This window comes from Mustela erminea, chromosome 3, assembly GCF_009829155.1.
Source record: "Mustela erminea isolate mMusErm1 chromosome 3, mMusErm1.Pri, whole genome shotgun sequence".
Taxonomy (NCBI): Eukaryota; Metazoa; Chordata; class Mammalia; order Carnivora; family Mustelidae; genus Mustela; species Mustela erminea.
This window is the reverse complement of record NC_045616.1, coordinates 14,869,873-14,896,448: the sequence shown is the minus strand read 5'-3', so window position 1 is coordinate 14,896,448 and position 26,576 is coordinate 14,869,873. Positions and strand designations below refer to the sequence as shown.

At 52.0% G+C, this 26,576-nt stretch overlaps 1 protein-coding gene across 2 annotated transcripts in view; it reads right to left on the bottom strand.

Moving 5' to 3' along the window:
* ADAMTS2 (ADAM metallopeptidase with thrombospondin type 1 motif 2) overlaps positions 1-26,576 on the bottom strand; it is a 218,163-nt gene that overhangs the window by 88,300 nt on the left and 103,287 nt on the right. For both annotated transcript variants that reach the window (XM_032335322.1, XM_032335321.1), the window contains exon 4: positions 4,690-4,892. In XM_032335322.1, the coding sequence (XP_032191213.1) occupies positions 4,690-4,892 (203 nt within the window). The remainder of the gene's footprint in view (positions 1-4,689; positions 4,893-26,576) is intronic.

Sequence of the window (26,576 nt, the reverse complement as noted above, 5' to 3'; positions counted from 1 at the left end):
ATAAAGTGACCCACCTTTCCCAGCCCTTCTCCACCTATTTTATTATTTCTTTCATTGTCTTTATCTGCAATGTCTCTTTTAATTTTCACTTGAATATTGTCTATGTCCCTCACCAGAATGCAAGCTACAGCTATGTCCTGTCTTGCTTACAGCTATAACCCTTGTCTTACACATAGAAGATGCCCAATGAACATTTGTTGATTGAATGGTCAGGGGTCAGGTGTACTAGTCAGCCCAGGATGAGCTACACTGCATAACAAAGTCTGCACTCCATCAGGAGCTCAACACAATAGAGCTGGCATGTGTTTCCTTATACACATCAGAGTCCAGTGCAGCCTGAATGGTCCTGCCCCATTTGGCACCTGCACCTACTGGGATGTACGGCTCCAAAGATCACCATGTTAGGGAAAAAAAGGAGGGAGGGGACACACTGGGTGTTAATTGCCTTGCCTAAGAGGTGACACACATTACTTCCTTACACAGAGCACATTAAATAAAAGTAGCCACACAGCCCCAGATTAGAAGCAAGGGAGGGGAGCACATGGATAACCGAGGAACCTGAAATGTCTATGCAATACCAGGATCCACATATCCCAGCCCAGACTTTGTTACAAAGAGACCCTGAAGGGAGCCCTATGGGCAAAATCACCCTGAATGATGAGGGGAAACCAGCCCAGCTGTGAGCTGCTAGGGTCCAACCACACCTGCCTCCCACCCACCCTGGCCTCTGCTCCTCCTCAGAGCCCGCATTCCCTCGGTTCCTGCCATCAGAACCCCCACCTGACTGACCCTCCTCCCACAGCCTTTATGGTCTTTCTCAGGGGAGAGGCTGTGTCCATCCCAGGACTGATCTCCAAGCCTCAGATGCTAGAAGTGTTTCCACCCTATCCCTGGATGACCTCACAGCTGACCAAATGCCTCACTTGGAGCACAGTCCGGGCCAGCTGCCTCCACATCTGTCCTCCACGTTGCTGGCTTGGCTCTGGGCTGGGAAGCCCCATAACCAGCTGTGTACTTCCAGAGGCCAAGGCCAGGCCTTTCAGGGCCACTCAGGGCTCTGGCTGCAGCTCCAAGTGAACCAGCACCCTAAGGTCTCAAGGCCATGAGAAGGGAGCCATTGGCCACAATGGTGATCTAAATCCAAATGGGAATTAATTACAAAGATGTCTAATCACCCATTGAATGGCTACCATCCAAAACAACAAGTGTTGGTGAGGATGTGGAGAAACTAGAACCTCAGGCCCCATTGGGAGGGAATGGAAAATGCTGCAGCTGCTGTGGAAAACAGTATGAAGGTTCCTCAAAAAATAAAAAATAGAACTACCCTATAATCCTAAAGTTCCACTCCTGGGTATATTCCCAAAAGAACTGAGGGCAGGGGCATGGAGAGATATTTATATACCCATGTGCACAGCCGCATCATTCCATAATAACCAAGAAGTGGGAGCAACTCCAGCGGCCCTTGACAGGGGAATGAAGAAATACAACATGGTAGAGACACACAATGGGCTATTATTCAGCTCTAAAAAGATGGACATTCTGCTAAGTGAAACAAGCCGGTCACAAAAGGACAAGTAGTCCTCTTATATGGGATACCTAGAGTAGTCAGTATCACAGAGACAGAAAGTAGAATAGTGCTTGCCGGGTACTGGAGGAGGGGACAGTGGGGGTTAGTGTTTAATGGGGACAGTTTCCACTCTGCAAGATGAAAGACTTCGGGATGGATGGTGGTGATGTTGCATGGCTGTGGGAACATGTTCATGCCACTGAACTGTATGCTTGAAAATGGGGAAGGTGGTCAATTTTACATGTATTTTACCACAGTCAAAAAATTGTTTAAAATTTTAAAATTGTATTGAGACTAAAATGACATAAAAATTCAGTTCTTCTACCACCTCACACCAGTCAGAATGGCTAAAATTAGCGAGCCAGGAAATGACAGGTGTTGGTGAAGATGTGGAGAAAGGGGAACCCTCCTACACTGTTGGTGGGAATGCAAGCTGAAGCAGCCACTTTGGAAAACAGCATGGAGGCTCCCCAAAAAGTTGAAAATAGAGCTACCCCATGACCCAGCAATTGCACTACTGGATATTTATCCTAAAGATACAAATGTAGTGATCCAAAACAGCAGGTGCACCTGAATGTTTATAGCAGCAATGTCCACAACAGCCAAACTACGGAAAGAACATAGATGTCCACCAACAGATGAATGGATAAAGAAGATGTAGTATAGATATACAATGGAATACTATGCAGCCATCAAAACAGAAATCTTGCTATTTGCAACAATGTGGATGGAACTAGACAGTATTATGCTGAGCAAAATAAGTCAATCAGAGAAAGACAATTATCATATGATCTTACTGATATGAGGAATTTGAGAAAAAAAGACAGAGGATCATAGGAGAAGGGAGGGGAAAATGAAACAAGATGAAATCAGAGAGGGCGACAAACCATAAGAGATTCCTAATCTCAGGAAACAAACTGAGGGGAGGGGGGAGGGATAGGGTGGCTGGGTGATGGTCACTGGAGAGGGTATGTGCTATGGTGAGTGCTGGGAATTGTGTAAGACTGGTGATTCACAGACCTGTACCCCTAGGGAAAATAAAAACTATATGTTAATTTAAAAAATTACTAAAAAAAAAAGGAATATACACGTGAGTATCTGTCTACTTATTTATCCATCTCTAAATATATACTTACAAAACTGGGGTTAAACACATACTGTGTATTTACAAAAATCAATTAAGACCAATTTTGTTGAATAAAGCTCTTCCATCTTTCCAACTCAAGAAAAAAAAAAAATTAGTTCTCCCATCACATCAGCCACATTTGAAGTGCTTGAGGTCTGGCTGGTGGCTGCTGCATTGGAAAGGGCAGAATTTTGAGCATTTCTAGTCCTGAAGAAGGTTCTGTTGGATATCCTTTCTTACGAACTCGTGATTCCTCAATCTCCCTCCTCCCCAAGACCACCAACGGGGATGTGACTTCCATCAGCCCCCGGGGACTCACTCCCAGGAGTACACAGCCCTGAATGAGGACACAGGGTATTAGCTGTCAGGAGGACGCACATTGAGGCAGGGTGCCTCATCTCCCCCACCACACTGGGAGGCAGAGCTCAGGTTAGAGGGACAGACATTCCCCATCGCCCCTTCTCTCTGAGCCCCTGGCTGGCTGCCTTGTCCTGGGACAAGCACATGTCCAATAAACGCTTGCTGGATGCCACAGGGAAAAGAGAGTTGACCCAACTACTCTTCCTCAGTTCCTCCAATTTATCTCCTAAAATCTTTTTTTTGCTATGATAAAATATGTTTCAATTTAAGAATGTTTGCATTTCTCAGGCTTTTCAAGAAACTAACCAAAACATCCTATTATCCAAAGTTGGGGTATAGTTGGAGCCCAAAGGTATACATGAAAAAACTGAAGTTGACTGTCAAAAACCAAGAGAAAGTTCGAGACTTCCACCTCCTGGCTCATGCAGCTCGACGCATGTGCGACAGAGGGACCCTCCATGCCAGGTAATGGTGGGACCAGGAGTCAACCCATGTGTGATTTAATAATAAATACATACTGGTCTCTGCCCCTCAACCCCCCCCCCCATTCCTGACACAGATCTCCTAAACCCTGTAATGTCTGAGGGACAGGGGTGACAGGAGCAGCTCTTTCAACTGTACCTGAGTTCATGCTGATGAGGACTCTTGCTGGGCTCTAGACAGCTTCAGGATGGGGGACTGGCAGCCAGAGGAGCCGACCATCCCAGAGGGGATTAGAAGGTTAGAACTTCTAGCACTGCCCTCTCTCCCCACCCTGGGGTCTCTAGGGAGAAAGAGGAGCTGGGGATTGTGTTCAATCACCCACGGCCAATCAAACCTCCAGAAAATCCCTAAACCATGGAGTTCTGCAAGCTTCCAGCTAGGGAGCACACCTAGGTGCTGGGCGTCTGGGGTGTCTGGAGAGGGCACAGAAGCTCTCAGCCCCTTCCCACCTGCCTTGACCTAGGCATCTCTGACATTTGACTGTTCCAGAGATGCGTCCTTTATAATATGCCAGTGGTAGTAAGGAGGGTTTTTCTGAGTTCTATGAACTGTGCTGGCAAATATGTGAACCTGAGGGGAGCATGGGAACCCTTGATTTATGACTGGTTGGGTCTTCCGATCAGGTCATATGGGTGACAATGCAGGACTTGTGAGGCGTGTCAGAAGTGGGGCCAATCTGGCAGGACTGAGCCCTTGGCCCATGGAGTCCATGCCAAGCCTGGGTAATTAGTGTTGGAAGTACTTGGTGTGGAAAACCCACACATAGTCACTAATAGTCACCAATGACAGCAGGCACTGTGGCTGTTTCATTATTATAACATTAAAGGTACTTTTCAAAAAATGAGATGAGGTTAAGTATAATAACAACACTCTCCAAAATAGAACATGGTCTGCAAACCTATTGGACTATGGCCCCACTCTGCGGATGAGAGCGCAGAGTTCTGGAAGGTCCACGACTCACCTAAGACTGGTGGAGAGGAAGGTGGGCAGGTGGGGAGGGGTCTCTTGGCCCAGCCACTGGATCATTCGCATCCTCTTGCCCCTGCCCTATCTCTCCGCTGGGGCCCTGGGCAGCGGAGGGGTTCTTGCCCATGGATTTGGTTACCTTTCCTTCAGTCCCACTGCTCCAGCCCCGCCACCAGCCCCCACTTACAATGTTCATGAGTGTAAGCAGGTACTTCTGCACGTGCTCCTTCCCATGGAACTGGACCACAGAATCGTCCACGCCTAGCAGGACCTCGATGTTGTAGTCGCCGTCAGTGGCATGCCTTCGTGCCCTGTGCCTTGAGCCATTGATATGCTCCTCCAGGACCCCCAGGGCGCGGCTGAGGTTATCCAGGCTGCCTGGCGGAGCTCCTGGAAGGACAGAGGACACAGTCTGCAGTAGCCCAGGCTCACCAGGGACATCTGAATGAGGCAAAACCCCATGTGGGTACAACTCGGAACCAGCCTGACCATCACCTTGGTGAAAACTCACACAGTACCCAAACAATCCCCATTTTACAGAATGAACTGAGGTTCTGGGGGAACAGAGTGCATGCCAACTGGACTCAGTACCAAGTCCATGGCCATCACCGAGCCCGGGTCTGGCACCCAGAGATGAATGAAGAGGCTGTAAAAGCACCGCTGGGAGTGGGCATGGCTAGCATGAGCTCTTTTCACCCATTCACACACTCAAATGCCTGAGAACAGCTTCCCAGGTGCCAAAGGGCTGGTTTCCCCAATGTGGCCACTATATTATAACCAGGCAGACCAAGGCCCAGCCCTGGTGGTGTGTGTTCCATTGTGTCTCCCTAGGCAGCTCCTCTTCTGGAACTTTCCTCCACTGAAGCAAGGCCCCTCATCTGTTGGCCAGGCCCACCTGCCCCCCTCCAGGGTCAAGACCTCGCATGGGCACCCCTCCCCAGGTGAACTGTGCCTACCCCTATCCACAAGCCAGGGAGATGGGTGGTTACTTGACTCTTGTGCAGGGGACCATGGTCCTCTACTGACAGCTTCCTCATAGTCTGCCTTGGTGGGGGAAGGGGCCCAAGGGGCCTCAGTGAAGGGTCCCAGAAGGTCATCTCACTGTCTGCCTCAGCTCTCTTCTCCTTGCCCTCCACGAACCAGACCTGGAGCCTACCCTGGGCCAGAGCTCAGGCTCCCAGCCCTTCTCTGCCCCCACCTCTCAGGGTGGCAGCTGAACTGATCAGGCTAACCTTTGTCACTGCTGGCAGTCCCAGACCACACCACCTGCTAAATCCCAGGGCAAAAGCCTTCTGGAAGCCCCCCACATCCCTGTACTGGACTCCATGTCTGTGCTGGGGCCCAGACCCCAGGGTCCTGCTTTTCCTTGGTATTCCCAGACACCTGCCCTAGGGAAGGGCCTAGGATCTCAGTTCTTCATGCCATCACCCACCCAGGGTGTGGTATCTGGTCCCTGTGGCCCCTGCAGCTGGAAATGCGGTTGATGCCCCCTGCAGCACCACTTCTCTACAAAGAGTCTTCCAGAATAATTCTCACTTGTCCCAGAAGCCTTTCATCTGCTGCCTCCTCCAGATGGGAGCAGGAACTCTCTGTGCATTCCAGTGGCACATGGCAGATGCTGGAGGCAGAACAGGGCCTCTGAAGGCAGCGTGGCAGCTCAAAGTCAAGCGAGGCAGCCTGCCCTGTGGTCCTGCCCCACCACTCAACCCTGTGCATGGGTTTCTGCAGCTAGGCCTGACAAACGGGCCTCTGTAATATGCACAACTCTGCCCACTTTACAGACAGAAAGACTAATGGAACTCCAGCCCAGCTGACTCAGCCAGGAGCTCTCGCCTCTGCACCTGCTGTCTGTTATGTTTGAGGCCCAGAGCCGCCACCTGGCCACAGGACAGGAGGGAAAGTGTGGTGAAGGTTAAGGAGATGAAACAGAAGCAGAGGGGGAGGGCTCTGACAGAACTAAGCTGGGCCAGGGCTGAGCGGCTGCTTGCATCCCGGTACTTCCTGGGGGGGGTCCTCGTGCCCCCTGCCCCTGGCCTGCAGCCTCCCGGGGCACGCTGACATGCAAATGCCAGGGAGCCCTGCAGGGGCGGGGATGGGGCCTGGGATGGCAGGCGGGCAGGCAGCACCCGTGCAGAGCTGCTCATTCTGCCGGCTGCCTGGCGATGATTCAGGACCGTCCAAGCCGCTCCCAGAGGAGACACCAGCTACTTAAACCTGACAGGGGGTTTGAGGAATTGCTACTCTATTTTTACACATTTATTTCTTTGCACTTCCAACAAGCAGGGACAGCTCACCTTCAGAACCACCTTGGGAGGCAGAAAAATGGTAATTTCCATTAATAAAAAACAAACTCTTCCCTTAGGAAGAGGCTAGATGTTCCCCTCTGCCCCTATCAAGCCAGGGGTCACTGATGGGTGGTCCCCAGGGCAAAATCAGACCACAGAGGCACATATTAGGACCTTGCAGTATTTTAAAAATACCTTATTTGGTTGACATTTCAAAATCAGGAGAGTTCATGTTGAACAAAATCTGGAATAGCCATCTTCTGTTGAGGAATCAGGACAGGGGGTCATGGGGTTGAAGGGAGGTGATGGGCAGGTAACACTGGGCTGTGGATTGGCACGACACATGGAGCCCGTGTCCCCAGGCCACCTGGCCTGCTGCCCTCCTGGCCCCCAAAGGTGTCAGAGTGTGCCCCAGACCCTAACCCTGGGAGCTGCCGTGTGGTGCCCCCCATTCCACTATTCCCTGTGCGGGGGTAGGGGGGTCGGGGTGGAGGGTAAGGGGGCTGCCACAGAGCCAGAGCTGGCTGGGACACATCCTGTAGCTGTTTCTGCCAAGCAAGCACAGTGTTTGGCTCAATTTATGTTACAGGTCCATTAAAAACAGCTATGTGTCCTAAAGATGCAACAGAAATGACAATTTCATCCCAAGCATAATTATTACTGTTCCAGTTGTTACTTTAATCATGATGATTTAGGGGCGTGACTTGGACATGATGCTCTAGAACACCTTCCCCCAAGACCCAAACCCGGTAGAGATGCCCCAAAGCCCAAGTTCAAAGTGTAGCTGAGGAGAAAGGCATGTGCCCTGCCCTGCAGTGCAGCCCCTGGAAGCCTCAGCCCTGCTCAGGCCTGACAGGACATGGGAGCGGCTCCATGATCAGCAGGGTCCTCCAAGTCTCCAGGCCCAGGGCTACACAAGCAGCCAGGCTAACATTCCTTCTACCCTGTCAATCTTGGATGTTTCTTCCGTTTCCCTACAATGGGCTTAGTCCTGGAGCCCAGGTCAGGCAGAGACTCAACCACACTCTGGTCCTAGGCAGGCCTGTCCCCCACGCCAAGTCCCACTGCAGGGAGCTCCAGCTCCTATCTGGTCCCAGGTCAGCTGCCTAGGAATTCCCTGACACCAACACTGCTCACCTAGCCTGAATGCCTCTGCTCCTCTCAGTCCCTCAGTGTCTGGGGACAGGGTGTTGTGCTCTTTGCCACTCTCCCCTCCATCCCCTGGAGCTCCTGCATGCCTACAGCCTGAGTGCTAAGCCACAGTGACACAGAGCTCACCCCGCCCTCTGCTCCATCCCTCACTACTGGTGGCCAGGATAACAAGCTGCCAACACCGCCCATCTCCTGTGGTGGCAGGACGCCAGCCCTACCCTAGCCCCTGTTGCCCTCTACACTGCCTCCCCAATGAGAAGCTGCTGGTCCCGATGGGAGTCTGCTCCATGAGAGACAGAAGACAGGATCCCTGCAGGCCGAGGCTCCCCCCTGACTAGAGGCACCTGTGGCAGGGTCCCATCTTTCCAATGGGTAACAACAGAGATTTTAGTTCCCAGCATTCCCTGTGCCAGGGGACCCTTCTGCCTGGCAGCTGGGGCTTTTGATGCTCATGTTGCAGGCGCAGGATGACAAGGCAAGAAGCTTCCAAGAGCTGTCCCCAGTTTTCAAGTCTCCAGAGGGGATCAAGCAGGATGCCTCAGAGAATCAAGGAAAGGACTGGATAAGGGAAATAGAATTGGATCCAAGGAATCCCAAAGCACCTGTCCTCCATGGGAATCCGTGGGTCATAGTGGCCAAGCTCATCCAAGGGCTTTGGAGCACAAGCCCCGTATCAGGGGGTGGCCTCAGACACAAACCTCTGGTGCCCCAGCAGCCCTCTGATCCCCACTGCAAGGAGAAGGCTCCTCACTGTCCTCCTTTCTGTCCTCCTTTTAGCATCTAGGAACCCCAGGAGCCGAAAGAGTAAGTGACTAAGACAAGCCACACAGCCAAGGAGAAGCTGGGGCCCAGCTTGGGCCATGGGATCCCATGTAATTAACAGGCCCCAGAACCATCCCCAGACTTCACCAGCCCTGAGGGATGGCTTCGGGAAACCGAAACTGGTAGAAACAGAAACGTTTAGTCTGGAGAAGAGAGCCCGCTTGGGCCTGCAAAGGCCTCAGGAGCATTGTTGGGGAGATGCTGATTCTGTAGGTTCAAGGGTTTTTTGTGTGTTCACAAATCCCACAGCCAGGACTATGCCACACTGACCTGTTCACCTGGGCCATGCTTCCCCTGGCTGTGGCTGCTCCCCAAACTGAGCACTCTCCACCAGGCCCAGCAGGAGCCCCTCAAAAGGCCCAGAGGGAAGGTGGTCCGTGGCCCTCCTGTGCTGGCCTAGGGGACAAGTATGCTCCTCATCTGCCTCCCCCAGCTCGCATATCTCTGGGGGGATGGGGTGCACAGAGCCTTCAGATGACACTTCTCAGTGACAAGAGAAGACTGCTGTCCCCTACTTGTGGAATCATTGTCCCCTCATTTCTCACTGGACCTGCTCCCTCTCATCTTTCAGGTATCAATTGAAATGTCACCTCCTCAGGGGAACAAGGCATATTTCATCCTAATTAAACTAGGCTCTCCCCTCCCCCAATGTCTCCCTGATAGCATCTTGTTTTTTCCTTCACAGAACACCCCACCATTTGCAGTTCTAATTTCATTTGTGAATCTGCTTGGGTGTTAAGGGCCTCTCCAACCTCAGAGAGAGGCCCCGAGTCAGGGGCCATGGGGTCTTGTGTGCCTGTTTCCCGAGTGCCTGTCAAGTCGAGGCAGGGCTGGGAGGGAAAGGAGCCAGGGCAGAGAGGCAATGGGAGGGAGCCCAGCACCCCGCAGCAGGGTTCAAAGGAGAGGCAGGAGCAGCAGGGCCAGGGAGGCCAGACAGGGTGGCGGCAGCAGGAGCAAAGGTGAGGCAGGAGCTGAGACAGGCAGAGGGGCAGGAGCTGGAACAAAATCCAGCCGTAAATTACTCACACTTGGCAAAGCTAAGATAAAACAGCCCAGGGGGAGTTAAGATGAAGGGGGCAATGAGAGGGGTACCATGTAATTGCCAACAATAACAATAACAAAAAAGCAGGCCTAATGATATTTATAAGATAAAATATAATCCGAGGCATTAACAGGACAAACCCATCAACAATGCATTGAAAAGATATAAAAGGTAGGAAACTTTATGCACCTAACAAAGCTTCAACCTGTTTCCTAAGGAAAGAGACAAACCGCTGTTCTGGGTGCATTTTTATACATTTATTCCAGAAAACAATAGATGAATTAGATTGAACATCAGGTGGCTGTCAGGGATCTGCATGACTGAGACGGCCTCGTGCTGAAGCCCAGCAACCTGAAAACGTGCCCTTCCCCAGCACACTCGGGACAAGTCCAAATGTGACTATGTATTAGGACAGCAAGAAAACTCAAAAATCAAGTCCACAGTCACCAACACAAGATAAAATCGGAGAGAAAAAAAGAGGAAATGGCCTCAAACCCCAAACACCAGAAATTAAAGATACAGTTTTAATAAGCCTAGAGTACACACAGGACAGAAATTCTAATCGCCGGCTCAGTTTAGGAAACCAGAATAAATCTTAGAAAAAAATTGAGAAAGTAGTCGAAGAAAAGCCCAGAAGGCTTTACAGAAGTTTTTACCAAGCCTCCAGGGAAGAGATGCTTCTCATCTGATGTGCAATAGGTATGTGAAGGCCCAATACTTTTCTTTCTAGCTAGGAAACAGAATGGGGGAAAGGGCTTACCAACAATAGCAACAAACCCCATGAAATACCTAGAAACAAACAAACAAACAAAATGTATAAAGACCACACAAAGAGTAGCTTGATATAGTCTACAAGTCTCCAAAAGGACAAAGGAAGACCTCAATAAGTGGAGACACAACAATGCAATCCTGGATGGCAAGTTGATTCTCCAAATCCGTGTACAAATTTTAACATAATCTCCATTAAAGAATTATGAAAACCCATCAAAATAACCAAGGTGATTCTCCTCCAAATCAATCTACAAATTCAACATGATCTCTACCAAGGAATTATGAAAACCCAACAACATTACTCTCAAGATGTAACTGGAAGATTATATGAGACCAGAGCCAGAAAAATCTTGAAGATCTTGAAAAATAATAATAATGGGGACATACTTCCTTTTCAAATTAATTGAACACATTACAAAGTATGTTCACACTGTTTCTATGTTTAATATGTTAACATGTTTAATATCACAAAACATAAGTTAGTACGTAGTGACACTGGTGTCAGGAGAGACAGATCAATGGTACTAAAATGCATAGGATGCATGGGATGCCTGGGTGGCTCAGTTGGTTAAGCATCTGCCTTTGGCTCAGGAACCATGTCAGAGCCCCACATCAGGCTACTGAATCCAAAGTCCCGACACAGATCCAAGCATAGGAGGGACTTCTGGGTAAGATGAGAGACTGAAAATATGCATCCAATTTAGCTCCTTTCTAGAACCCATGACAACTTTTGTAAAGTGACTTTTTTTTTTTTTTTTAAATCACAAGGCTACAAGGACAAGGAGAGCAGCTGAGGAAAAACTAACAGAACTGTTGGAGGCTGGAAAGCAGATGGTCTCGTAGTAATGGACTTCGTATATCTGAGAAAGTTGAATCCCAAGCTGGCAATGAGGAGAATTAAGAGACTCTCCAGTCTGTATCATAAAATTCACCACAGGCACCAAGCACTTCTGGATGTGGGAGTGAAGGGCGGATTGAAATAAACAGGACTAGTTGGTGGCTGAGGCCAAATCCCCTGCCCATACACCGTGCCCAAGGAACAGCCCTGATAACTAACACTGGCATCAGTCTGGGAGCTCCTTCTCTCAGAAAGGTAGAAAAGAAGTTGTCTCTGGGCTGCAGGCACCAGGTGTGGTTGAGAGCAGAGGCACCAAATGAAAACCAGGAGGACCAAATCAATGTTGAGGCACTAGCCCCCTTCCACAATTCACCCCCAGAATGCAGAAGGTCAGGCCTTTCCTGTCCAAGCAGGACACTGCAAGGGCTCTTCTCTAGGCAATCTAGTCAATCAAAAACTGAAAGGTAGTATGGTGGTCCTTGGTTCGCTGCATCTACATGCATCAAGCTCCCACTCACTTCCTTTGTTGCCCAACTTTACATGTGAATGGATGGCCAGGGATCACCGGGTCTCCTGGGGGAAGCCCCAGATGTGGCAGATGGAGGCCAAGATGAAGCAAACAACTCACAGGAGGAAAGTGGAGGGGAAAGAGACCTACAAGAAGGTGGGGGGAAATCTACCATCGGTAACCTCTGAGAAGAGAGCTAGGAGAAGATGTTGCTTACATCCATTAAACAAGGACAGGATGGAAACAATAAAAAGGGTCCTTTGAGATTAAAACTATTTCAGCAGAAATGATAAACACAGTAGAAGGACTGGAAGGTAAAGTTGAGAAATCCCCTGGCTGGTAAAACAATGAGACAGAGAATTGAATAATCAAGGAAGAAAGTCCAAAAAAATAGAGGACCAGACTGGATGTAGATCATCCATATAAAAGAAGCTTCATAAAGACAGAAAAGGGAAAACAGAGAGGGGAAAGAAGTCGTGAAATAATTCAAGAAATCTCACAATGGGAACATGTAAGGGCCTGGCTAGTACCCAACACCATAGATCAAAGTAGACCCGCACTGTGGCTCAGAGTCATGGTATTCCAGAACACAGAGAAGATTCTGCATACCGTCACAGAGAATGGGAAGTAACTGGGGGAGGCAGTTACAGGGGGCACACAGAGCACTGGGATCAGAATGTGTTCAGACTTCCCCAAATTCAAAGAGGAACACAATAGCACAAAGCCTTCGAAAGTCTGAAGCAAGACTATTTCCCAACTAGGATCCTATATTCACACAAATTCTCCATTAAGAAAGTAAAATAAACACATTTCCAGACACGTAAGTTCTCTAAAGTGTTAATCTGTCTGGCACCCCTTCTCAGGAAGCTACTGAAAGATGCCCTCCTTTAGGGAAATGGAAGTTGGGAAACAGAAGACCCAATGCAGGAGATAAGAAGAGAATCCCTTGGAGGATGAGGGAGTGCTCCCAGGAGGCAGCACTGCAACAGATGTGGAGAGAGCTGAGCCATCCCGCAGCAGTGTGACCCCAGAGACAGCCGGGTATCACGAAGAGCCCCCCCAACTCCCCACTTCCATAAGGCCATCTTCTTCTTCTTCTTTTTTTTTTTTTAAGATTTTATTTATTTGTTTGACAGAGAGAGAGAGATCACAAGTACACAGAGAGGCAGGCAGAGAGTGGGAAGCAGGCTCCCTGCTGAGCAGATAGCCCGACATGGGCTTGATCTCAGGACCTTGAGATCATGACCTGAGCCGAAAGCCGAGGCTTAACCCACTGAACCAACCACCCAGGTGCCCCCCGGCCATCTTTTTAAACCAAGGACAGAACGCCCAGGATGGCTTGGCCCAGATTCTCATGAGGACTTGGCTTGTCTTGATCATGTGTTCCTAAGGGTCTCTCCCCTGATGCTCTGCTGAGCGCATGCGTGTCCCTCAGAGAAGTTCTCAGCTTTTCTCTGAGAGTGGGAAGCAGCCCCTTCCCTCTGGTTGTCCTTTTGCTGCATTTCCAGTGCCCGGTCCACACCTCAGTCTTGCTAAGCACCCCAGTGTGAAGAGCCACATATTGCCCAAGCCTTACTGGTGACCTTGCTTGCAACTTACCCAGAAGGGGACTTGTCAACTCCCAGAGAAGGGGAAGTCAGACCACGACCTAGAGACCATTCTCACTTCCTCTTAGAGCCTCTATCGGCAGGGACCAGTGCTGCCCTGTCCTTGCACAGCTGGCGTGTGCTTGCCCTCCTTTGTAATATTAATCACTCTTGATATTCATTTATATGCAAACTATAAGCAGCCAATCAAAAAAATAAAATAGTAAACAAAACTAGTAAATAAGAGGGTAGCAGTTTGAAAGCCAGGGTTGGTAACTGGTGGGAGTGGACCAGGCGTGGACATTCTGGTACCATTCAGTCAATTATGTGTAAGAGGCCCTGACGGCCAGTAACTTCACTTTTGTCTATGACATAAAGACACAGGATAGCTATAGGATATCCCAGGCCCTCCTTGGAGCAACCGTTGCCCTGTGGGCCATTTTTTACTGCTCTGGACAAGGTGTGCAGATGGGCATGCCTCTTGAAATCCTTAAGGAAGCAATGGTTGGGCAAGTTTTGGGGAGTCTGAGGCAACTTGGCTGTCATCAGAGGGCAAGAGAAGGGACAGAATGTGGCAGGTGCATGCCACACAGTGCTATGCAGAGATCAGAAGTTTGGCATCCACAGACATGACAGAGGGATCTTGGAAAGAGAGTACCAAGTGCAGAAAGTAAGAAACAGCAAGATGTACAATGCAGCACCATTTAGGCCAGTTAGACACACGCACATTCAAGCAAGGATTTTGCAAAAATACACAATGACCGAAGGATACTCTATGACCACCTTAGAATGGTCACTCCCCGCAAGTGGGGGAGGAGAGGGGAACAAGCCTGTTGTGCATGCAGAGAGGTGGTTTCTTTTTTTTAATGATGTTGGGACAACTGGTCATAGATGGAGGAAATCAAATCTTGGTCTCAGATAGTAAGGAAAAACAAATTCCAGGTGGACTGATGGCCCAGGAGATTGAAAATGAAGTCCCAGAAGTGCCAGAAGAAAATACAGCTAAATGCTTTTTTTATGATCTCCGTGCTGGGCAGCCTCTGGACTCCAAGGCCAAGGCCAGTGTGTGGTCCAGGTCCTCCGCCATAATTGCCCCAGGCTCTGCTGGGAAAGCACAGAGGCCGGTGGACAAGCTCACTGGGGGACCTGCTGATGCCCATTCATTAGGCACATGAATGAGAACCAGAAACTTTCCCTTCCTAGTGCTCAGGAGCTCCCAAAGCCCAAATCCCGATGAGGAGGACTGAAGGCAGTGTTCTGCATAAGCGGAGAGTGACACTTGCAGAGCTAGACCAAGGCCCTCCTGCTGCAAACACCAGGCCCTAGCATGAGTGGCAGGCCAGGCCCAGGGGACCAGAGTCCTGGGCACCTGCAGCCTGGAACCCCAAGGAGCATGCTGGAGCCCCACTAAGGGGAGGTCATCGGGAGGAAAGTCATCCCCCCCATTTGTTAACAACCTCAAGACAAGCCCTCCGTGACTGCAAATTCCCCTAAAGATGATCATTAAGATAAAATATGTTTATGTAGACGCATAATCAGGACACGGCAAAAGGCCTGCTTGAAAGCAGGCAGGTTCTTGGAGGCTCTGGGAAGCAGAAAGCAGGCTCAGCCCCGAGGGGATCATCAGCACAGGGCCCCACTGGTGAGCTTTATTAAAAGAAGCTCATTAGGATTATTTCATCCCAGCCCTTTATAACTTTATGACCAAATCGGAATTAATTTTTTTTGCAATGCCAGCAGGCACAGCTCATCCAGTGTCTTTTTTATGACTCGAGGTGGAGGGGAGGCATGGGAGGGGCCCCGGGGGCTGGGCCAGCCCCTCAGTGCTCCTTCATCAGGGCTGCATTTGTAACAGCTGCTTAGGACTCTCAGAGACAAGAGTTGGAAGGTCCATAGATTGCCTCAAGTCCCCGGCCTGCTTGCTTTTGTGGAGTTTCAGGTCAGAAATGGGAGCTCCAGAGAAGGGAAAAGAAATTTCTCTTGGCTTCTCCATCAGGGACTATCCCCAGAATGTGCCCTCCCAGGGTATGGGACAACAGAAGCTCCTCAGTGGTGGACAAGGAATATCCAGGCTTGCCTGGCACCCAGCTGCCCAGCTGGAGATTATGGAGCAGCCTGCATTGAACCACACAATAATCTGCTTCTCCTTTAGGTACTGCTCCTTGATTTCCCTCTGATGAACCACCCTTGTCACTCCCAGGTCACATGGCTCAGGGGGAGCCAAACCCAAGGAACCCCTACCCCAGAAATACCCACATGGCCCAGGTGAGCCAGTGAATCCTGATGCCAAGCAGAAATGAAGAGAACAGATGACACCATTTAGTTCCTGAATCCAGCCATGCCTGAAGCTGTCACACTAGTAGGCTTTCTAGCTCTGAGACAGTTCATTTGGATTTCTGTCTCTTGTAGCCACAAAAATTCTAAAAGGTTCCACCCTACACACGCATGTGTAATCACATGCACTGTCAAAAGTAAGCCAGACACCACTGATTTTGTAGTCATACACCTTCAGACGATTAATATCAAATGGTGCCACTCTGTTGCACCTCCTCCGTTTGGAAAGATCCCAGTGCAGACAGAGTGGGACAGGGAAAGTCCACTGTGGATTTAAGGTATGTAGCCAGGGGAAAGGGTTCAAGCTCTGGTTTGGCCTCCAAAGATATGTGTCCTTGGGAAGTGAGAGGACCTGCCAGATGTATGGGGCTCTGGAAGAGATACTGAGATCACTGAGGTCAGGCCAAAGCCAAAAGGGCCATGCTGAATGACCAGGAGCCCTAAGGCCCTCCCAAGATCCCTGTAGCAGCACCAGGACCAAAACAAGAGCTAGTCCAGCTCTCTGGCCGCAAACACCCGCAGGCCCCAGCTCGAGGGGCCCACCGTCTGCAGCCTTCATACGGAGGGCCCCAAACGCCCCCATCCCAGCTCTGGATCCCAGCCACAAGGCCTCAGCTCCTCGATACCTACCCGCTCACCCCACACTACCATCCTGTCAGCCCCAGAAGCCCATCTACCCCGTCAGGGGTATACGAGGGCTCCTTCAGCAATCAGGTCCCTGGGGTCCAGAAACTGAAAGCCTACTTCCCTGGCAAGCTCCCGTGCACAGCCACTGCAGGGCAGGTCCGTGGGACCAGCTGGAGTGTCTAGGGCACCGAACATCCTCTCCTTGGGCACTCAGCCAAGGGAAGGGGAGCTAGCCCTAAGTTCCCTCCTCACCGCCGCTACCCAGCACACAGCGGCCAGATGGCAGGATACAATGGAGAGACTGGCAGATCGCTTAATGAAAATATTTACTGTGAACTTCAGAACAAAACACAGACACCCACAGGTCCCAACAGAAGGGAGGATTCCCCAGGATTTCATTTTCAATGTGGGAGAAGTGGGAGAGTGGGAGGCTGGAGAGTGGGATACTAATGGTCAATGAGGGGGCCACGGGCCTGGCGCCTCCACCCCCACCCCCATGCACCTCTTGTACAAGCACATCAGAAGCAGGGAAATCCCATCACCAGCTCCCTTCACGCTCCTGAGCCCTGGATTTGGACATCTGGCAGCCTCCTGGGCATCACTCCCAGGAAGGTCCTCAGTCACCACCTCCCCCACAGAATTCCAGGCACCTCCACCAACCACACCTCCAGCGGCACCCCCCACCTCAGGCCATGACACTGCATGCACCCAGGCCCCAAACAAGGAGAGGGCCTGCTTCTCTCCGACCCACAAAGTCCACTCTCTCCTCACCCTCAGGGTCCCTGGCACCTGCCCCCACCCCCTCTTGCCTTGGCCCTAACTCACGCCTCCCCAGGAACCAGCTCCTCATTGATCTTCAGACTCTCCAAAACCAAGTTCCAAGGCATTTCTCTTCAGCAGCCAACCTCAGATCCCTGTGTGGAGCCCCATGTCATGTGGAGTGGGTGAGAACAAAGCAGGGAGGGGACCTAGTGCTTTAGGGGGAGCTTGGTGCCAACACACATGCAGGAGGAGTGCGATGCTGGCCAGCCCTGCCAGAGGCCCTCTCAGGCCAGACCATAATCAAGATGCAGGAAATTAAAGCTGCCTCCCTCAGCCCTGGGATGGTCCCCTGCTCCCCCACCACTCCCTGCACCACCCCCTGCTCCCCCTGCAGGGCCAATCACATGGAGGGGATGGGGCCAAGATCTGTAGTTCCTCCCGGCTGACGCCAGAACTCAGGGTGCCAGTGGATGGTGGGCCATGCAGTACCACCCAGCCACCCTCTTAAGACAAAGACTTCTCTAGATAGCCTCATCAGTGGCTGGATGGGGAAAGGACCCCACTGCTGACAACGAAGAAGGCATCAGCAACAGGGAGCACCAGGGTTTTATGGATATCCCTATTTATTCTCTGTAGCAGCCCCATGGGTCAGGAAGGGACTCTTTCTGATGCAGATGGAGGAGCACGCCTGAGAGGGTCACACTCAAACCCATGGCCTCACAGTAGCATGGGGCCGTGGGGAAGATGTCTGACTCCAGCATCCAGCTCAGTCCATTGCACAGACCTCAGATGGGTCCACTCTGAGCCAGCTGCACTGGGGACCAGTAGCTAACAGGCTGCTCTAAGGATCAGGGGGCCCCCACCAAGCTGGAGACCTCATCACAGATCCACAGCACCATGAGCCTGCAGACCCCTGTTCTGTCTCATCCTGTCCACTTTCAGCCCCAAGGTGTTGGGCTCTAACAAGGACCTGGAGAAGCGAGAGTGTCTCAGCTGGCTCAGCACCCCACAGGACTCAAGCCTTGTGTTGCTGGTGTCTTGCTATGAGCTGGAACTGTAGATGCTCTACGTGACATGCTGACAGTAGGAGGGAGACACGGAGCATCCGTTTTCAGGGCCACTGTGCACACTGGTGGCCTGCAAGGCTCCAGGGGCTGGGGGTGCCCTTCATCTTCACAGAACTCCGCTCACAAGCACGTGCCCTGGGAGGTGCACACACACAGGGCCCTTGCACTTATTAACACCTGGCAGTGGACACACAGGAACACAGACTGGAAGATCCCAAAGACACCTCACGGGGCAAGTTGAAGGAGGAAGGATTTCTACCAGGAGAGATGGCCCACTGACCACTGCTCCTCATGTCTGTCCCTGTCCGGAGCCTGCTGAAGAAGCAGAAGTGAGTGACCAGGGACTGCCCCTGGCCCTCTCCACTGATGCGGGGGTGCAAGGGGGTACAGTGAGTCAGCCTTGAGGGAACTGCGTCTTGACTGATGGTCCATGGAGTGGGCAGGGGACACTAGCAGGGTGGACACCATGGAGCAGCCCAAGAGCTCCATGGGGGAGGGATTCCTCTTCCAGAGTCCTCTGTCAAGTCCTGGGTCTGGGAGCCCAGAGCGCCCCCATCCCCCCTGCCCTGTCTCCCAGGGAATGTCAGGCAGGCCCTGCCTCCCTCACTGTTTTTCTAGCCTTTCTCTGTTTTCCACAGGGAGGAAGCATGGGAGGAGCCTACTGTGAACCTCCCTTTTTGGACCCAAGGCACAGAAGAGATGGCTGGCACATAGAGGCACCTGCTCCCCCCACCCCGGCACATCATCCAAGCCCGCAGATAATGGGGTTTCATCCTGTTTGTCTTCTTATGTGAGCTCAGTGGGCTCAGAAGCCTGGGGGCTGGTGTCCTGGGGGGGACACTAACTAGCCCTGGTGGACCCCACATGTCCCTCTCCCATGATCCTTCCTGCCTTGAAAGGCCACAGCCTGCAGGCACTGAGGAGGGAAGGAGGTCCCCTGCTCCCCAGAGGTGTGGAGCTGCCATGCTTCCACAGCAGCCACCAAGGCATGCTCGCTACATTCACCACACAGCACCAGCCTCCTGTCAGCCCTTGGTGTTGACAGGGCTTAATTTGATCAGCCCCATTTAGAGCGGGGAGGAAATGAGAAATCAGAGCAAGTGCTGAGCACTGTAAATTTAATCCGTGACACAGCCTCACACAGGTCTTTCCTAACAAATTGGGGGGGGGGGGGTGCACTCCAAGCATGGACCCCATAGCTACCCGAGGGCTGCCCTTGCTGCAGACAGGATGGCACAGAGCCAGCTCACCAGACCCCAGGCCGTTCTGGACAGCCCAAAGGTTCCAGAGGACAGACAGGCAGCTAGGCAGGCAGGGACAACAAAAATCATCACGTTCTGCTTTAAAAGGTCTGGGGTTTTCTTTCCTGGGTTTGAAGCAGATGGGACTCAGCCAGGTGTGCACTGAGACACAGAGTGGATGAGTCGTTGCTCTGGGTCTGGGCTCAACAGCTCATGGACTGCAGAGCTCCTCCCTGGCCCAGTGAGGGTGCTGGGGCTGCCACCACTGCTATGCACACATGACACCTGGACACCCAGGGACTCGTGCGGTTGGGGCTTGCTGCTCCCATCTCCTGCACCACCAAGTCAGACACTAAGACCCTGAGTGACCCAGACCCGGTCCCTGCTGCCTGCCTTGCCTGCTGGCTTCTCTCCCAGCTGAGGCCTCTGCACACTGCTCTGTGGGGCAGGACCAGCCTCCATGCCCCCCGCCTGCCAACCAACCGCTGTCTGCCTGGCGAGTCCTGCCCCTTCAAAGTCCAGCCCCAATCTTCCTCCTGTTTGGGACTATTCTTGATCACCTGTCTTCTCCACTAGGCCAAGTCAGTCATTCCTTCCCTGCCCCCAAACCCTTTGTTTCCATCTATCCATTCACTCATTCATTCCCTCATGAAGTATGTCAGTACCAACCATCTGCAAGGCCCCACACCGCATGACCCCCATGACAGCAATCTGTGCGATGTCACTATCACAAACTTGCTGACTTGCTCATGCACACACTCAAACTGGCATGCACAGGTGCACACTTAAACCCACGCTCATGGTCACGCTCACACATCCATGCTCACAAACTCATACCCTCTACCATGAATTCCTGGAAGACCGAGGACACCTTTGGCTCTGCTCCAGGTCCCCAGGCACCCACATGGGGCTTGACAAAATGAATCAGTAAATGGGGGCCCAAATTACCTGTTGGTGAGCAGAAAGCAACTGTTACCCTTGTGCAGACTGAGGCTGGGAGGTTAGGGGGAGGCTGCAGGCATGGAAGCAGCCACAGCTAGCACTTTCCTGGCAGGAGCAGTTGCAGGCAGACACTCAAGAAGGCACAGTGGCTGCTTTCCCGGCCATTGCTTACAGGGGCGGTGCACTAAGGCAGCCAGGGGGTCTGGCTGCTGCTACTCTCTTCTCCCTCTCCCACTGGGAGGGCTTTTGCTGTGGCTGCCGGCACTCCACCCAGGACCCACAGGTGTCACGTGACACTGTACCCTGGTCTCTGAGCTCAGGCCTAGTGTGCTGCCAAAGCAACCCTCCCTGGGGCCTCCGTGGTCCTCGGTACCTCATGCCTATGGTACCAAGTGCACGGACTCGTGGCTGCAGGGACAGGTGGCAAGGCTGGTTGTGTTTCATGATGTCCTCCCCTTTCTCTCTCTGACCTGGTTTACTGTGAAACACTGGGAAATGGGCTGCCTTTCCAGAAAAAAATATGTTCTCCCCCATTTTTTCTTGAAACATGAGGACCTCTTGGATCACCTTTTATTTTTCTGTTCTTCATTTCCATAAGAAAAGGCCATGTGGGAATGTGGCCTCAGGCCAGGGCCACTAGGCCATGGTAGGCCCTGGGCATGCTGGAGAGTTCGGGTGGGCGGCACTGCCTAGGAGGGTATGGGTCTGTTTTGTTGGGACTTATCTTTGTAAAGAAGTCCAAACTCTGGATTTGCATGTGAAGTCTCTGATCTTCAGATAGTGGGAAGCAATTCTGTAATAATGGAAGTTCTGGGCTGCTTGGTAAAACCAGGCCAAGGGTTTGCCAGGTCAGTCTACAACCTTGACACTCTGCTCGGCACTCTCATTACCCAAACACTGTCCTCCTACCTTCCTGGGGAGCCTGTGGGACCATCCGGTCCTGACAAACCAGTGCAAGTCCCCTGTCCTCAGCCCCACAACAGCTGAAACTTCTCAGCCACTGCTCATACCCACTGTTTACCTGTGCCCCTTTCTTCTAGAAGCCAGCTGCTAGCGGGATCCTCATATGGAGACCCAATGAACACAGCAACAAACAGTCAGTGTACCCCAGGCTCCTCCTATCTCGAGGGTCTTGTCCCAGTCCTACATACAGCCACAGGCCCTCCAAACATTATATGCACACAGAGGACATGTCCTTAATATGTAAAGTGCTCCTTCAAGTCAACAAGAAACAGCCCAGCAATTTCAAAGGAAAATGAGCAATGGTATAAATGGACAGTCCTCAAAAAAGAAAACCAAGTGGCTTTTACAGGTATGAAAAGATTCCCAATAAAAGATACCCTTTTATTATTTAATAAGAGAAATACTTGTTTCAGATTATCAAAATACAAATGTGCGAATCAGAGCTACAAGTTGGGTGTGGCACAAAGGGGAGATGAGGTCAGGGGCAGAGGCCACTGGAGCCCACACCATGTGGAAGATCCTCATACTGAGGACAGTGTGAGAGATGTGGCTCAGTCTATTCTTCAGGCCAGCCCCCATTTCTGTGGGGAAGGGGTTAGGTGGCAGAAGGGGGCGGAAGGACAGATGCAGCAAAACAAGCACACAGAGGGCTGAGGGGCAGTGTCACCAGCACTGCGGCGACTTCCCATCACCCTGGGAAGCCCCTTGCCTCAGGAGAGACCCCCTGGGGGAGGGGAGGCCTACTGGGGCATGTTGGGTCTGATGCTGCTGTAGGGACCCCAAAGACAGACGTCCCTGAGGCACTCAGGTACGAGGTATCTGCAGCATAGAGGGTAGTCTAGGGGTCCTGGGTATATGAGATTAATGGAAGCCTTAGGTTTTGCCTTCTGGGATGCATAAGGGGAAGGACATCAAAGCATCTGCAAACAGGTGAACAGAAAGTTATGAGCATTATTCTTGACACCTGCCCACTCCCTGGAATCTTTGCTGTTCTGTTCTGTCCTGTCCTGTCCAGCCAGGGAGGCTGGATGGGGGCCACCTCACCACAGCCCAAGGCCTCCAGCACGATGGGCTAGGGGTCCCTCCAGCCTCCCACTCTAAGGTCAGCCTAGGTGTGGGATGGGAGAAGACCCTGCCCAGGACCTGGCTCTCGACCCAGGGTGGCCACCGCCTTGCATGTGTCTGTCTGATGCCTCCCAGAGCAGCAAACATGCGCACAGCTGGAGTACTTCCCAGACATGTCTGGGTCTGCCAGCCCTACCCTTGGCACCAGCATGATCCCAAACAGCCAAACCTAGCTGGCATTCACCACCCTGCCAGTCCGATTCTGAGCACCCAAAGGAGCACCCCAGGGGCAGTGCCTTCACCCCATCACCTTGTTCACTGTTTTCAACCATCCAACCAGAAATCCTCATACCCCTTCCAAGATGAGTGCTAAGACTGTCTGGACAGAAATCTCAGTGGTGAGGGTTGACCCTAGATAAGCTTGGCCAGTCCAGCAAAATCCCCTGCTCCCAAATGGCACCTGAGAGGCACTCTGGGTTCTGATTCCAGCAAGGCTACTTCCCAGGTGAGACATGGCCAAGCCACTCTCCCTCACTGGGCCTCAGTTTCCCTGTCTGCAAAATAGGCACAGGGACCCACAGGATATTTGTTCAGTGCACATAAAAGAGGAAGCTCAGGAAACATGAGGGGGCCTTCAGGGCCTAGCCAGAAACTCGAGGGAAAGGAGGCAATGGTCAAAGATTCATAGACCACAAACACCAGACCCCTGTTTCTTGCCCCCTTGCCTGGGCCTCCAGCTGCTCCAAGCAAGAACTCTTTTGAGAGGTCTTGCCTTTGCCTGCAGCTCAGGGACACATCCCCCAAGGTCCAGCCCTCCAAGAAACGCCTGTCCCTCTCTGCTCTTGAAATCACCTCCAAGAAGAAAGAATCACTTCTGCTTCCAAAGACATCCCCAGGCAGGAAATGGTCCACAGGCACCATGAATGTTTAATTACGTTAACTGTTCAAGTTCAGAGTGCACCCTCGCTCCCTAAGTACTTTATGGGAAATTGTAATTAAGCGTGAAATGGCTCACTTGTACAACTCCCCTTTCTCACCCTCTCCAGGTTGCTGGAGCTTCCCACGGCCACCCCGCCTCACTAACTAAGGCTCACTTTCGTTCTTCCTTACTTAATTTTCTGACTTTTTCTCTTGACATCCTTATCCCGGACATTCCTGCGCTGTGGCACACAACACTGAACGCTGCATTACTTAACTATAAACCCCCCATGGAAATTTGCTTTTGACTTTGTTAGAAAGCACTGTAATCAAACCTCTGAGAGTCCCGATCGATGGCCTGGGCTGTCGGAGGAAATACATAGCAGGATTAAGTGGCTTAGAAGAAGGAGGTCCCTGTGGGCAGGCCAGTGGTAGAGTAGACAGGCAGGCAGGCAGGTAGAATGACTAGAAAGTTTAGCCTGGCCCTCGCCAGGCCAGCAGGTACAGCAAGTGCTCACCTAGCCCTGGGCGCTCAAGGGGTATTGGCCCCGAAATGTTCCCCTGGGTCCAGCTGTGACAAGTATGTGCAGGTCTGGAGGGGGTCATTCTATGTACATATTCCACAGCCCGCCCCTGCAGAGGCCAGAGGGAGACCTGGCCTTCAATCTAGATCAGGGACGTACTTTTGACATTATGCTCCAGGAGGCTGTGCATACAGGTGAACAGAGCAGGCAAGGTGTGGAGCAGGAAGTCGGGTCCATCTTGGGAACCCCCACCTATCAGAGACTGTGGACGCAGCAGGTGCTGATGCAGCATGTTTCTGTCTGGTGAGAGACAACCTTTATCTCACATGTATACATGAAATGTACCGTGACTCGCATATCTGTGCAGCACCCCTGCATTTTTAAATACAGTGAGGCTCTCCAAAAATCAAAGTAAGCCAGGCCTCTCTTGCACAGCTAAGTCTGTGGGTTAGTCTGCTCAGGAACCCACATGCGCACACACACATATATATACACACGTCTCGTCCAGAGTGCCCTGGGGCTGAGCAGGGGACGAAAACCAGGCACCAAGGTAGAGGGCGAATACCCAGTGCCTAGGGTCCCCCTTCCTGGAGCAGCTCCCCGACTCTGTTCCCAGCAATCCCTGTTCCTCATGTGCACAGAGCCCTCTTCTAACCAAACAGCCCCTCCCTCGAGAGACAGGCAAGGCAGGAGAAAAGCTGCGGGATCATTAATACCCACTCACAGCTGCCCAGCCCCTCTTGCCGCTGGGATTCTTCCAGGTCCTTCCCCAGCCCGGCTTCTGCCTCCCCACTGACACTGTCCTCCTAGTAATTCTGCTCTGGCTCAGGGCGGCCAGACTGCACTCATGTTGTCTGCCACAGAGGCATCCCCAGCAGGCATCCTACACACAGCCCCGGCACCATGGGGCTTGACCCCTGCTCTTCCGGGAATTCGGAACACACTGCGTCACGTCACCCAGGTGGGAAGTCCCAGGGAAAATCTGCCAGCTCTGCACGGAGATGCTCAGAAAGTGAGCAAGGCCAGATCCCCACAGGAGACAGAGCCCAACAGACTCCAGCTCGCCCACGCCCCAGTCTGTCTGCTCACCACGAAGAGCTGGGCATCCTTGGGGCTTCACACTCACTCCTCCCTCCTCCTTCCACACCTGCTGCCTGCCCTCCAGGACCATGCGTGGGCTGGCAGACACCTGCCCCTTTGTAGCCTGCATCATCCTCCAGGCTCCAGACCACCACCACCCCCAGGTGCCCACAACTCTCCTTGGGGCGTCCTGGGACACTACCGTGCCAACTCTTCACTTCACAGAAAAACTCTTCACTTTTCCCTTCTCCAGTCCTGGAAAATGTCAACGACCCGCCTATTTCCCCCCACATCCTGGGAGTTACCAAATGCTGGCACTTCCTACCCTGTTGCCTGAAATCCAACCCCCTCCATGGTCCATGGAGGGGTCAGACCTCATCTCCTCCAAGCAGTCTCCTCAGGAACCTCAGCATGTCAGACCCTGCAGTGGAGCCCAAACTAACCCAGTCCTCCCCTGGAGTGTGATCCTCACCAGCCAGGACCTGCTAAGAGGACTATCACCCCACACATTTGTGTCCTGTCCAGGAGACCCACCAATGACCCTGCACTGCAACTGCAGCTGCGGGTCCTAGAAAATGCTATTTGCTTTGCTCCTACTTGCTCTTTCTGGCACAGTCCCAAACTCAGCTCCATACCCCAGCTCCTCACTCCTGCACACAGAACAAGTCACTCCAATCACTCTCTTTTCTAGACTCTCACAGCAGCCTGTACTTTGTTAAAACACTGACCACGGGGATTATAAAGTCATGAGCTCCTGAAGGAAAAGCATGTTTTGGATTCACCCTTGGGCCATCGATCTGGCTCAGGGTGAAGGTCTGTGTGTGCTGGAATGAGGGAATAACCAAAGAGCCAAAAACAAGCCTACCCCATATCACAGGACACCATGAGACATTCGGGTTGCACAAAATTGAGACATCCTTTGTGCCCACAGGACCAAGTGCCCACTTATGTGTGTCTGAGTTTTCCCAAGTGTGCCAGGCCCAGGTCCAGGCCCAGGCCCAGTTGAAATCAGATGGACACCAAAGTGAACTGGCTGGGGGGCCTTAAAGACACCTACCTGGCCCCTTGGTCTCAGGTTCTAGGACTGGCACTTAGACGGTTCTAGGTCACAGACTGCTCCTGGAACACACCCACCAGCTGCATGCCACTCCCTGCCAAGGGGAGAAGTAACACGCAGAGTGCCCGGGTGACCACCAGTGCAGTGGGGAGCAAGAAAGACATGGAAATAGGGAGTGCTGCGGCCACCACAAAATACTCCAGTGGTTAGGGTACATCTCACCAAAAGGGGCCATGTGAGCAAAGCCTTGAAAGAGGTGAGGGAGGAGCCACGGGAACATGGGGACCAGAAGCCAGGAGGGCGGAGTAAGCAGATCATTGGATAAAGAGCAAGCAGCAGGTACAAGGCTGCAAAGGGCCAGATGGCGCAGCGCCTCGGAGACTGCAAAGATGCCATCTCCTAAGATGACTGACATGGGGCTGCTGTGGGGTGTTGAGCGGAGGACAAACGTGATCTGAGTGAAGACATCAAAGAATCACTGATGGAGAAC